Source organism: Dermacentor andersoni, chromosome 1 (genome assembly GCF_023375885.2).
Source record: "Dermacentor andersoni chromosome 1, qqDerAnde1_hic_scaffold, whole genome shotgun sequence".
NCBI classification, from domain to species: Eukaryota; Metazoa; Arthropoda; class Arachnida; order Ixodida; family Ixodidae; genus Dermacentor; species Dermacentor andersoni.
This window is the reverse complement of record NC_092814.1, coordinates 167,126,181-167,140,425: the sequence shown is the minus strand read 5'-3', so window position 1 is coordinate 167,140,425 and position 14,245 is coordinate 167,126,181. Positions and strand designations below refer to the sequence as shown.

The 14,245-nt window shown below is 47.7% G+C and overlaps 1 protein-coding gene across 1 annotated transcript in view; it reads left to right on the top strand.

The window, feature by feature from the left end:
• LOC126547165 (clotting factor C-like) overlaps positions 1-14,190 on the top strand; it is a 38,012-nt gene extending 23,822 nt beyond the window's left edge. The window contains exons 6-12 of the mRNA XM_055062730.2: positions 1,672-1,742; positions 2,579-2,749; positions 3,419-3,610; positions 4,198-4,386; positions 10,468-10,769; positions 11,520-11,687; positions 12,548-14,190. Coding sequence (XP_054918705.1) covers positions 1,672-1,742; positions 2,579-2,749; positions 3,419-3,610; positions 4,198-4,386; positions 10,468-10,769; positions 11,520-11,687; positions 12,548-12,901 — 1,447 coding nt within the window. The 3' untranslated portion in view covers positions 12,902-14,190. The remainder of the gene's footprint in view (positions 1-1,671; positions 1,743-2,578; positions 2,750-3,418; positions 3,611-4,197; positions 4,387-10,467; positions 10,770-11,519; positions 11,688-12,547) is intronic.
• Positions 14,191-14,245: the final 55 nt, after the last annotated feature.

The window sequence follows — 14,245 nt, the reverse complement described above, 5'->3', positions numbered from 1 at the left end:
TCTAATTCTGCATTTATTTTATCCTGTATATCGAGCAGACTGTCTCCAGTAAATAGAAGAGCGGTGTCGTCAGCATACATCAAAGCCTGTGAATGCCTAAGCGATGGAGGGAGCGAGCGGGTGGGGGCGGGGGCGCAATACCCCGTATGGCGTCCTTTCAACATCAGAAAACTTCCAACGGAAGTTTCGGATGCTGACGGCCGAATATTTCTTGAGAAAAGAATTTATTTTTCGCAGAACATGACGCAAACATTTGTAAAAGCGTAAAACGAGCCCAAAATCTTGAACATTACGAATAATTCGGGAGGATTGACATGTACGCAGTTGCAATGCTGCTCTTGGCGAATGACAACGCTTCGCTTCCTTATAGACATTACCTTTTTTTTTTCTGGCAGAAGCAGAAGAGCAGTAGCCGTAACATTTTAATCACACACATTACCTATTTCATATATAGAAATAGGAGCCTCGTTTATGCTTACATTATACTTACGTTACCACATTAGTCTTATTGCTGAACTGATATAACCTTCACTGCCGTATAAGAAATGCACTGGTGCCAGTAAAATCTTGTCGGCCATGAATTGGTGAAACACACTGCAGAGTTGCGGATTGGTTTGTATTTTTACGTATCTGTGAACTGTTTTCCACACGTAGGACTTTCTCCCGGGCATTGCTAATATAAGAATTATAAATTTGAACGTTTCAAAGCAGCTCACGGTTTGTGAGATACGCCGTAGTGGGAGGCTCCGGGTTAATTTTACCACCAGGGATTCTTTGACGGGCACCCAAAGCGTAGTATTTCAACGTTTTTGCATTTCGACCCCATCGGAACGCGGCCGCCGCGGGCGGAAATCGAACCCGTGACCGTCGCACTCACCAGCAGGACGCCATGACCACTGAGACACTGTGGCAGGTCTGGGTTTTAACGCGACAGCATTAAGGGCTCCGTGCCGCAGAAAATCCGGCGTCGTTATCCCACGTCCAGCGTCGACCGTCCTTGAGCGAAAAGTTATTCCGAACCACGCATGCCCGACCACGCAGGCCCTCCGTGTAACGCAATGACGTTACGGAAGTAATAGAATTTCTGAAAGTAAAATGCTCAAAAAAATCGTAAGGTACGACTTACACACAACCTACAGACATGACATCGTCGGATTGCAATTTGAATATACGAGAAAACAGAATTGTGTTACGCGGAAACTCAAACATAAACCCCTTTTACAGCGTTTCTACCATTCGTATAGCGGCGCGCCGAGCTCGGTTCCTTGCAACAACACAATCCAGATTTTTCTTTTTTTGTCTTTATTGACAACACAATCCAGATGGCGGTCGACTGCGTGTGCATTCGCGGCCCACGCAAGAGGCCGCGTTTCAACCAGAAAGCTCGCCCTCGTGCATAGCGTTCGCTGCCAGGGTTTCCGGTAAACGTTACGGTTACATAAGCTGCAGTTGCCGGAAAGCGTGAGAAGCAGTCAGGGATCTTTGAATGCTATCGCGTTCCACTATTAAAGGCGAAGCTTAAGCGTTCTCCAATTTTTTTTTTTATTTCTGGCGCTAACTCACACGCTTGCTCACACGGGCACGTTTTTTCTTGAAGAGGGGGGTTGTGGCTGTTTCTCGCTTTATTGATGATGTATGTGTACCTAACTTTCATATTTTTATAATTTACAGTTACTCAACTCTTGGAGCCAGTTTCAAGTTTGTTACTGTGGACGACTCCCAGTGGAGGATTCCTGAAGAAGGTGCGCAAATATGCAAAACGCACAAACGCGCACACACGCACACCAGGAATGTGCTTTGATTAATGATCGACTAGGCCTAACAGGGTCACCTCACGAACAGTACTTGAGCTGACAGCACGAAGTACGTAGGCAAGAATGTGCGCTGACGTCGTTCAGAATGTTCGTCGCTGAGAACCTCAAGAATGTTTATATGTACCTTATTTCGGCCATTAACAGTTGGCATTTGTATACTCGTATCGGGCTCGTTCTCTACGATGCTCTCAAATGTAAAATGGCTCTAATACATTGTTTTATTAAGTCGATAGGCAGTGAAAAGAGGAAAAGCACAGCGGAAATTGCCACTCCTTTTTTATTGTACAAAACAAATTATGTATTAAGCTGAAGTTTGTGATAAGCCTAATATTCTGATCAAGAGGAAAGGGCAATGCAAGCAGAGAGAACTTGCCGCCAGTGGGAGCAGAGCCTGCAACCGCCGCATGACGTGTGCAGTGCTCTACCAAATTCACCACGGCGATAGTTGTCCTTTCGTCCACTTTCTTGTGTAATTATGTACGTGTATGACGGTGTCATGCGGAAATTGTGGGTCGGCTGCTAGCGGCCGTAAGTTGTCTTTTCTTGCACTTTTATGTCGTTCTTCCGCCATGTAAAATGTTAAGGGTATCGCAAATTTAACCCTCATCCATAATTATTTCTACAGTTCGATAACAATGTTAATATCCCATATGCTTCCCTTCGATTCATCGTCTGTCGGCTTCATGTGGTCGTCGAGTCGCTTAATTCCCCTGATTCTTTTCGCTGATCTAATAATTTCTGTGCTACTTCACTCCTCTTCACAGGCTGTCCACCCAAATGGAGAGATGCCGGCAGTTTTTGTTTTTACTCTGCCGGAAAAAGCCGATCTCAGACAACAGCGAGAAACTTTTGCCGGAATCTGGGAAGTAAAGTTGTAGCTCTTCGTGGAGATAACACTACGAGGAACCTTGCTGCCGAATTCATGGCGGCTAACGGTATTTCCTTTCGCAATTCATTGTTCAAATGAAGTGCAATTTCATCCAATTTTGCGTGCTTCTGGGTAAATTTTCGCTGCAACTCACTGTGGCATGGCGTCTCGCAAACATTCTTCACTTCAATGACCTTTTAATGAGCATTTGTTCGGGATACCAAGTATATTCAAGGCCGTAACTAGTAGGCCAGGCGTAGAAATTGGAAATGCTTCACTACTTCGGTTCCATTTTAAATCTAAATGGGCAACCTAAGCGGACATAACGCATGCTTCACATTGGGAATACGAGAGGTGAGACGCGATCGAAAGAACCTTATTGAAAGTAAAATTAACCCATGGAAGGACAAGTAAAAAAATATTAAAATAACTCTTACCGAGTCCAAAAACATTTACGCTGTCCGTACTTTGAAGTTTACGGCATATAGCAATATGCTACAATAATATTAATTCATCATTACACACTAATAACCAGGAATCCTTTAAAAAATTTGAACGCTACCTCAATCATGCGACAATAATGTTTTAAACATCAAAGTATAATGCTTTAATTTGCAAAAAAAATTATGCGCGGTTACTGTGATATTTAGAATAGAAATAGCGCTGCATTATTGTAGTAGCCTCTGCCCTTAATTATTGTGATAAAAATGTCAGTTAAAACAATTGCTACTTGCAGGAATCGTGGAAACGTGGCTTTCAGAGCTTCGAGTCCAGTCGCCATTCCTGCCAATCCCGGCAAACAACGATACCCCTGGAGACAGTTGCATGGCTCTAAGCGTCGTTAATCCCAGTCAGCCCGAAGTCGTTACAAGGCCGTGCAATATCAGTCTTCCTGTCATATGCTTTGCGCTCAAGACCTTAAAGCTGGGTGAGAATGAGGCCACATTTTCTGCGCTTTCGCATGGGTTGACGCTAGCAGCACTCAAATGCAACCACTCATTAGGTTGGGTTAAGACCACCTCCTTTCTATATATTGAATAGGCTAGTTATTTTTACTGCAACAGTCTGATAGGGTAGTTCAAGTAGTCGGTAGTATTGCTTTTTTTTACTTAGGTTACTAGCAGAGCTGTCCACTCGAAGAGAGTACTGTGAGGTTAAGTATAGTTCGTATAACTAGTTAAAATTTGCCAATCAATTCAGTCCGTCCAAGTTCCACATTCTAAAATCAAATTAAAGTAGAAAGTAAGCTTGCACACGTGCGTATTTCACTCAGAAATTACGACATAGTACACCCACATGAAGAATTCTCATCCCATGGCCATTATGCTCCAGTTAAACTGGAACCAGTATTTTTGGCACTACAACAGGACACATCTGGTCACTTAGCGGGTACTTAGTGAGCGATACGGTCAATAACACGCAAAGTTAAGATTGTGAAGGGACGAGGAAGAGAGACGCATCACGTGCAACATGATGCAGATTGTGTAGATATGAAAGCATTGCCGTCGTGTGCAGTCCAGTGCGAGGACCCAGGCCCAGTTAAGGGTGGCTCGGCGCTGGTGGAGAAGACTTCGCACGGTCGCTTCCTGGAGGGCAGCCGCATATCGTACTACTGTAAGGAACTGAACTACCTCAGCGGAGAGGGAACGCTCACGTGCACCGCCAACGGAACCTGGAGTGCCCAGAAGCCTCGTTGCATTCCCGGTGCGTGCTAATATCTACTGCTGCATGGGCCGTGCCATTGGGCGATGCGGGGAAAGTGATTGCACACCAGTCTGGAGAAAGAAATTTTCCTGGGTGCCAAAGGAATTCCATGCGCAATCTTGCTATAGCGAGTTGTTTCTCGCTCTCAAGTTTGTATTTTTACTCCTTAAGTGAGTATAACATTTTAGAGCGGATAGTTTGTATTTAGAAAGTAAAACACAGTGCTGTTACGTGTATTCCCGCCCGTTCTTTGCTTACAGGGCAAGTCTAACATAAAAAAAAGCCTTGTAGACTTGTAATTTCGAAAGAATCCGTAGAAAATTGACCGTGTCAGCAGTAATGCGGAGTAGAGCACTGAAGTGGCTTAGGAAAGCCCAAGGTACCTTCCCTGCTACATTACACGTCCTCCTTAGAAAGCCTGCGTGACTTACTATTACCTCGCTCACCGTGAAGCTGCATCACAAACATGTGTAGAAATGCAAGTTGTGTTAATATGCTTTTAGGCAGAGAATAGAAAAAACCGGCAATTCTCTTTTTTCTTCTTTTTTTAAATCAATTATTTCGCGTCGTATAAGCACAGTGGTGACGTGTCAATGCTTCTGCACAGGCATGCTATCCATTGTCTCCATTTTCGCCCAATTCATTGCCATTCATGTTGTCCTAATATAGTCTACTTCGTCAGCTCGAGCAGGAATCGATGCGCCTCTAACCCGACATAATTTATGCGTCTGCTTCCTTCATAATTATCATAAGCAACCTGACATGCAGAGTTTCTTAAAGTGAACTTCAGAATGCAACTTTGGCATTGATAAAATTCAAGCACTCAAGCTTCTAAAAAGTTTGATTTTACTGTAATATATTTGGTTGGTGCTTGAGTGCTGTCATTTAATTACTCAACCAGACATTTCTGTCACACGTTTACATCTAAATTTTGTATATGTGCAAGTAAGATATAGCTGTAGCCAGACGCTGAGCTCCTATGCGTCGCCATTACTTAGACGCAACTTCGCACTGAGACATGGCACTACGAATGGGATCTCAATTAGTTTGTAAGCCGCTCAAGAATTATTGCCACGTAAAAACGCTTGAATAAATGTTTTTACTTTGCTGGCTAGCGCTGGACAAGTCGGTGTAGCTTCTTTTGTGAGCTTTTTTTATTTCTGTCCATTCGCACCACTTTCCCGACCGCATTTCAAGTGGTTACCTGTGGAGAGCCGGAAGTTGCAAGTCATGGGACCAGTATCTCTGTTTAGTGCTCTTTGCGTTTACACATCTTTGCGTTTACATATTGTGGGGTGGCCTCTTAGCGTTGTCCGGGTGTTTCCCAGAGTTCTTCAGGTAAGCTACAGATGTGAGTAAGCTGCAAGGTTAAACAATAAAATAAATGGCATGAGTAATAACGACAATCTATATTCAAGTGTATGGCGTGCGTACAAATGCTCGCTATAGTGCATCGCAAGAACGCTGATTATTTTCGATAGCTGCTATTTCAGCTGTGAAGTGGTTGCCCACATTTCAGTACGTGCTAGATGGCCGGAAAACTTTCTTGCATTGTACGATAGGATGCCTAACATATCGTGATGATAAATGCCATGTGACAGTTACCGGGACTGTAAAATGATTTCGTCGCGAAGGGTGGTATGATGGTATATCGTATCAAATAAAATCTGGTGGACGAATATTCAACGACCGGCTATAGATGTACTTTATAGTTATGTTTCTCAGTGTAAATATAATGAGAAGATAGAACCAACTGAGGTGTTCTGAACAATCTACAGGAAACTTAAATTAAGTGATTAAATTCTTGCGCTTTACGTGCCGAAACCACGATATGATTATGAGGCACGCCGTAGTAGGGAACTCCGGATTAATTTCGCCCAGCTGGGGCTCTTTAACGTGCCCGCAATGCACAGTACACGGACGCTTTTGCATTTTGCCCCATCGATATGCAGCCGCCGCGGCCAGGATCTCATCCCGTGACCTGGTGCTTAGTGCCGCAGCGCCAAAGCACTAAGCACCCACAGCGGGTAATCTACAGAAAAGTGCTTATCTTTTCACGCGCAAGATCTAGCACTGAACCACCGTATTCTAGATTTGCTTGTAATGAGGTTTTGTAAGGTAACAGTTTGAATTAAGAAAATGAATGAATGAATAAATAAATCAAAATATCATTGCAGCGTTTTTATAGAAACAAATGAACAGAAAAACAGGTTAGTGAAAAAAACGTCTTAAGTATGGCTTCACAGGCTTTACCAATCTTACAAAAAGCACTGAAATTCGCTGCTTCCTTTGAGTTCGATCGTGAGAAGCATCGGGTTCTTCTCAAGGCCACTTGATGTTTGTAAGCGTGACGATGAGTCGGGGCTAATGACTACTGTTCACGGTAATTGAGCTAAGGAAATTGTTACTGCAGCCTTCGGCTTTTTCTTTTCTTTTTTGATTTTTTGAAGAGAAAGCATCAAATGTCCCATTGAGCGAAAAAGCCGGCATCTGTCGTCTGGACAAGAAAACGGCAACTAAATTCCCATTGGCAGCGACACCACGTCACGAGCGCGCCTCTGCGGAACAGAGCGACCGAAAGGGAACCTCTGCAGCGTTAGCCCGCCAGGTGTTGCATGAGGGGAGAGGGCACCGCCGCGACGCCATGTCACCCTCACTCTTGCAAGCTATATGTTATCCGCGCGTTCCTTGTTCGCGCAAGCTCTCGCCTGCGTTGTAACTGCGTCTCGGTAATCGCCATAAAGAAATTGATGTACTGGAAAGCAGAATAAATTCTAAAGGAAGAATATTGACGGTAGGGAGTTTGGAATCTACGAGCATACGCACGGAAGTCGAGTGTCTTGCCCACTGGGCTAAACCAGTGCGTCCTAGACAGCACGCCTGTGCACTCTGCTTTATGACGTCATGCTACTCAAAATTTTCCATTGCCAAGCCCGGCGTGACGAAAGTGGTGACGTCTATATCACCACAGCTTACTCGGGAGCATCCCCATCAGATTCTACAGCACTTGGGCAAGGTTGCATTACGTCACGGATCGAAGGGCACCGGCCTTGTGCTATATAGAAGGCATTGGCCAAGTGTCTCAATGCGCTCGCTTGTCCGCGGGGAGTTCATAACTCGAAAGACCGCTCAACCGTGTTCAATTGGACATTAATGCTTTAGCATTCACAACTCATAAGAAGTGCTTAGGTTTGCGCGGATTTTTTAAAGCGTAGCGTCACATGGTGTAAGTGCGGAGACTATCGTGCGTTCGTAATGCTTCAAATCTGCAAAACTGTGCGCATATTAGTTGAACAGGGGTTGTGAGAGAGCAGTATATATATATATATATATATTTTAATTTTCGCTATCCGTCCTGTGCTCGAAGCGAAACCTTCCCGCGCACATGCCCGTTGTATCTTTGATGAGTTTTGTAAGAGCTCTGGTAATAGTGTGTGAGATTTCGGAGTGGGATCACGGGCTCGTGTTGCGGTCACAGCGACCGCATTTTGATGGGGTGGAATGCGAAAAGCGCTTGTGTACCGCTCCGCGGGACCTAAGATGGTTAAAATGAATCCCGACCCCTCCAACTATGTCATTTCTCATAGTCTTTGCGTTAATTTAATGACGTTAATTTTGATTACAATCAATCAATCAATAAATGTTGGGAAGTTTGCAAGTATACGACCAATACTGCGGGCAGATTGGGATGTTGTACTCGACATAGCGATGCATGCCGAAATAAGTGAAGCACGCAAGCTCTGGCTGCTTCATATGCATGAAATAGAAAGGTTTTTCTCTTATGGAGGTTTCAAGGCTAAGGCTACAGCTATAGGCTACAAGAAAATGAGTCGACAGAGTCACTCACAGATTTACTTTCACATTTACGTAAATCTGAAAATGCGGTGCGCATTAAGTAAAGCACCGATGATTTAAAGAAAAATCTTGCTGTCATGTTAGCGACATAATTCATCGAATATCACTTTGTAACTGGAGATATGCATCATATTCTGGACGAGTGCAAGCGGCTCGGTGCCGCCTACCTGCGCGCCGTGTCAACCTGTGTCTGCGCGCTGCAGCAGGATGTCATGCTCCAACTTTCCGAGGATGTCCTACACCCCTCCCCCCACAAACGCACTCGAGCTATCCTGGCGCTGGACCTTACTAAAGCATTCGACGATGTACACCACACCGCCATCCAGGACGCCGTCTCCTCCCTCCATGTCGGACCCCGTGTCCATGCTTACGTCACCGCGTTTCTCGCCCACCGCACAGCCGAAATCTCATACGGCCCACTTTCTTCTCCTTCCTTCTCCCTTGGCAACAAGGGTACCCCCCAAGGCTCTGTCTTGTCCCCTCTTCTGTTCAACATCACCCTCTTCCCGCTGGCACGTGCTTTACGAGCTATCCCAGCTCTGTCTCATGCTTTCTACGCCGATGACATCACCCTCTGGGTGACCACCGGTAATCTTGGCGACATGAAGACCGCTCTACAGGCAGGTGTGGACGCGGTAGCAGCTCACGCCCGGGCCATCGGGTTGAGCTGCTCCCCGACTAAATCGGAGCTTTTGCTCCTTCGGCCTGGGCGGATGGCCCCCCTGTCGCCTTCTCCACTCACCGTCTACATTGACGGCACACCCATTCCTTTCGTCTCTACCCTCCGCATCCTCGGACTCTTTCTTCAGTCCAATGGCAAGCACACCACCCTCATCACTCGACTCACAAACACTGTCCGCCTCATACGCCGCATTGCAAACCGCCACCACGGCATGCGCGAACACGACCTCCGCCGCCTGGTCCAGGCCTTTGTTCTCAGCCTCTTCATTTATTCTTTTCCGTATCTCTACCTTTCTCGTACCGAGGAAGACAAAGCCAACAGCCTCATTCGCCACGCATATAAGTCGGCCCTGTCCCTTCCCACATCTACGTCGACGGCTCGGTTACTATCGATGGGCGTCCACAACTCCCTGACGGAGCTCACGGAGGCCCATCGCACGGCGCAGCTCCTCCGTCTCTCCCGCACCCGCCCGGGTCGCGCACTTCTCTCCACCCTTAATCTCTCCCCCCTTATCCCTCTTCCCACATCACTGCCCATCCCTTCCCATCCCTTCCCATGTCTTCCCCCTCCTAACCGTTAATCCCCTCCCTAAAAATATGCATCCCGAACACCACCCCTCCCGTAGAGCAGCGCGAGCCTCCGCGCTCTGGCGTCAGTACGAACGGCAGGCCGCCGTGGCTTACGTAGCTGCTGCCCCGTACCGCCGCTACCCAACACATGCCCTTGCCGTCACTGACAATTCTCTCCGACCCACTATTACTGCCTCAGTGTACAATTCTACCTCTGTCGAGGCCGAGGAGGCAGCTATTGCCCTTGCCATCACGCAAACCTCCGCGAAGTACATCTTCAGCGACTCCAAACCTGCGGTCTACAACTACGCGGTTGGACGGGTGGCACACCCGGCCATCGGAATCTTGCGTTCCGATACCGTTCCCTCTCGCCCCATCCAAATCATCTGGGTGCCCGCTCACGCGGCCCATCCTGGTAACGAGGCGGCCAATTCCATCGCTCGAGATTCTACTGACCGAGCAAGCCCGTCCCCGCCGGGAATGGATACGCGCGACGCGCTCCTCACGTACCGCGATATCACGCAGCACTATCAGCTCTCTCGTCTCACCTTCCCCCCTCCGCACCAATCCCTTTCCCAGCCCCACCAACACTTATGGCGCCACCTTCAGGCCCATACCTATCTTACTCCCGCACGTCTTGCCCTCTTCCACCCCGGGACGCACTCGCCGGCTTGCCGCTTATGTGACGGCTCCCGCGCCGATTACGTTCACGTCCTGTTCTCCTGTCCGGCACACTTGCCCCCTGCCTCTTGGCGCCTAAGCAATCCGCAGCAGTGGGAGGCTGCTTTGTCCAGCACCGAGCCGGATATCCAACTCCGGCTGGTGAACTGGGCGGAGGACGTCGCGACTAGGCATGGCCTGGACGCCACAACCGGCAGCCTGAAGGCCGCCCACAACGCTGCTTTTTAATTTTTTAATTTGTTTTTACTTTTGGCCTTCTCATCAATAAAAGTTTTTCACCACCACCACCTGCAGTGTGCGGCCGGTCGGACTCCCCACGCAGTCCCCTCATCTACAACGGAAACGCATCAGACGTGGGTCAGTGGCCGTGGCAGGCTGCGCTGAGCGTGCGCAACCCCTCGACCAACGGCAGTGCCCTCGAATGGGTGCTCAACTGCGGCGGCAGCCTGCTCTCGGAGACCTGGGTGGTGACCGCAGCCCACTGCGTCACGTATGAGGCCTCGCGCGTCGTCATACCGCGCGACATCTTGCGCGTGGCGCTGGGCAAGCACTTCCGCAGCGACAGCAAAGACGACGCCCACGTCCAAATGCGCCAGGTGAGACTCTTCAGCTCACGCGCGGAGGCTGAGCGGAGAAGCGGCATCAAATGAACGCTGAACTGAAAAAAAAAAGAAAGAGGGAGGACATCTAGCGTGTGTGTGTGTGTATGTGCATGCGTGCGTGCATGTGAGTGCTTACATGTGCGTGTTTGTGTGTGTGCGTGGGTGTGCGCGTGCGTGTGCGTGCGCGCGCGCGTTACGAGCATATCTGTATTTGCTTGTGCACCGTATACCGTGAGCTTTTCTGCTTTCCGCTGCTTTGTTTTCTTTTCCCTTGACATATGGTTGTAGCGTGAAATTTACGCTCACTCTTACACGTTGGAAAATCGCTGCGAGTATTTCTATCGCTACACTCGAAAGCTGCAAAGCCATGTATTGTTCACGATGTGTTTGACGTTTGAACATTTACTCATGCTCTTATGGGGCTATAGATCGAAAGCGACTTCATTTCTACGAATTCACGCACTTTGGGAAGCTTCCTGATCATGGTGAAGATGTGACTGACACTGAACACATGGCACGATAAATATTGCGTGAGAACTTTCGACGGCGCCTTCTCAACGTCGAGAAGCAGCAGTCAGAGTGTCTAAGCGCAGGACCACTGCACACTTTCCCTCTTACAAAATGACATCGAAGTAATTCTTTTGAGGCCAATTTTGTACGGAGGTAACAAAAAATAACGGAAATCCCTAACGGTTCGCTATATGTTTTCTCCTTTTCCGGCTTTGAAACCTGAATACTCCGCAGGTTGCAGAGATCCACGTGAACTTTGATTACGATCCCGCCTCGTACGACAATGACATCGCGCTGCTGCAACTGGACGAGGCCGTGGAGCTGACGCCTCGCGTGAGGCCCGTCTGTCTGCCCACGGACCGATCGGCCAGGGTCCACCTACAGGAAGGAAAACTGGGAGTGGTAAGCGCACGCGCGACAATGCTCGTACTATGTCTAGCTCGGAACGAAGCTAGGCAGACGAGAAGAACATGATTAGACACATGTGCACAGAGCGCTGACTTGAAACTTCAGGAAACATACATTCCCTCAAGGCGCACTCATTTGCGCCCTTTGAGGCAGTAAGTCAGTGTGCGTTTGCTCTTGTTTGTGGCGTTTTCAAGTTGTCTTCCACCGTTCGGAGTAATGTACCAGTCGGGTGAAGTACGTTTGTTTTTTTCGAATTTCGTTTACGTCTTTGAGGGCTACATTGAGTAGAGAGAGGAACATGCTCCCTCTGGCGAAGCTTCCACAAAGACTACAAGCGAACCATTCAGCACGAGAAAACATGGCAAGATTAAGCCACGTAAAGCTAAAACGAGGGTGATCAAAGCTGTATCCTTGCAATTAGCTGTCGCAAAGATGATGCTAGCATGGACGCAACCCGCACCGGCAATTTGAAGCAGATGGCACGCAGCGGAACACAGCCAGTGGTCACAGTACCGCAGCAATGTGCCGCAAGCGACAGAGAAGAGTTTAATTATATACATTTCTGCGGCCCTCAAAAATTTGAACCATGCGGCCCTCAAAAATTTGAACCATGCTCTGCGGTCCTGAGGCCCGCATCCTGAGGGCGTAAATATCATTTTTCTGTGCTACCAAACTTGTTTAATAACATTTAATTTATTGTCCTAGTTTTGAGCGGCAAAGGGGAGTCATCAGATTGCGATCGCTGAGGCACCTTTATCTAAGCCCATTTCATTCATAGTAATATTAAATTAGAGAGGCTAGCGGAGGTTATACATTAAAGCAGTGACAACAGCGTGCGCACAACGTCTCTCCAGGCAACCGGCTGGGGCCTTACAGAGAGCGGCGACTACGCAGACGTGCTGAGCGAGGCCGTGCTGCCCGTGGTGGCGAACGAGAAGTGCCAGGAAGCGTACGAGCGTGCAGGCGTGCCGCTCACAGTGTCCGAGGCCATGTTCTGCGCGGGCCACGCCAACGCCACGTCGGACGCGTGTAGTGGTGATTCGGGTGGCCCCATGGTGTTCATCGACGACTCGGTCACCACCGAGCGACGCTGGATTCTCGAGGGCGTCGTCAGCTGGGGCAGCCCATCCGGGTGTGCGGTGGCCAACCAGTACGGCGGATTCACCAGGGTCTTCGCCTTCCTTCCCTGGATCAAGCAGTTCGTCTGAACGCCACCCCCGTTTCGGTTGGCCCGGACGAAGCACGTGTCGGAGACGCTGCATGGGACGGCTTTGAGCGGCAAGCAAATTTTGTTCGGTGTCTCCCAACGGATTGCCTCCAGTGGACCCGGACTGACAACAGACTGATTCGTTTTTTACTTGCGATGTCCGGATGACGAAGGAATTCACTTTTCTTTTTCTTTTTTACTCTTTTTTTATTTTCATTTCGGCATCCACACGCCAAAGCCTCGAACCTTTGCTTACTTACCGAGTTGCAGTAACGCGTTTGTTCCACAATGCGTTGTTATTCTTATGGCGTCTGCCCTTGAGTTGCGCTCAAAACAGAGATGTGGGAGCTGCATATTTTGCTTGGTGAAACAACCAGAAAATATTTTTTGGATTTTCCGACATGAAAATAGAGCGGTGGTTTCATGGACTTGCGGCAAGAAGATACTTTGCTCGTGTTTGAACACGGTAGGCGTGCAGACACGGACAAGAGTAGAGAGAAACGGACAACGCAAACGCCGTTTCCTTCTACTTGTGGCCGTGTCTGTACGCTTACTTTTCTTTTTTTAAATGACTTTCTACGACTGTCGATCTAAACTTCAATACCTGGTTCGGAGCGAAGTGCACCTTCTATTAATTTGACCACTCCCTCCCCTCCCCCCCCCAAAAAAAAAAAATTTGAGAACGAACAAATAAACAAAAACAAGCTCTAGTTTTAAGGTGCCTATGTTCTTGCCAAGGGACGGGTAGGTCTTGGTACACAAATTTATCAAAGCACTCGCGCAATACTTAGACGAGAGATAATCGCAACTGCGCACGTTAAGTTGTAAAGGTAGCAGTATTGTTGCCCAAGGTTTGCAGAAATTTACACTTGTGCAGTCCTGTGAATGTTCATGTGCCACTCGAGGCATTTATATGCCTAGAAGGTCTTCTTCTCCTTTTTACACTAAGTCACTTTTATAACCTAAGTCATTTTAAACCAAACAGGTTATTTCGATGAAATGTAGGGGAAAACAAAGTCACCCGGATTTTGAACGTACATACAAGTTTCTGTAATATTTTTATTCACACGCTCTCCAATTTTGATCTGACACGAACTGTGCCTGGCGGCGTAATGCATACTGCTAGGCATAAAAAAGGTTCCTTCACTCGCAAGCGTCCTGCATACGCCAGATGCATGAGACACAACTACGCGGATAGTAAATCGCCCTTAAGAGAAAGTAAAATTAAATGTCCTAAAATGTTGATTTTCTTAAAAAGTGTCTTTGAAATAAACTACAGTGTGAACTGTTCCCGTATGGCTTTGATTTCTTCTTTCCTTCTGTCTTTCATTTTGACCAAATGCAA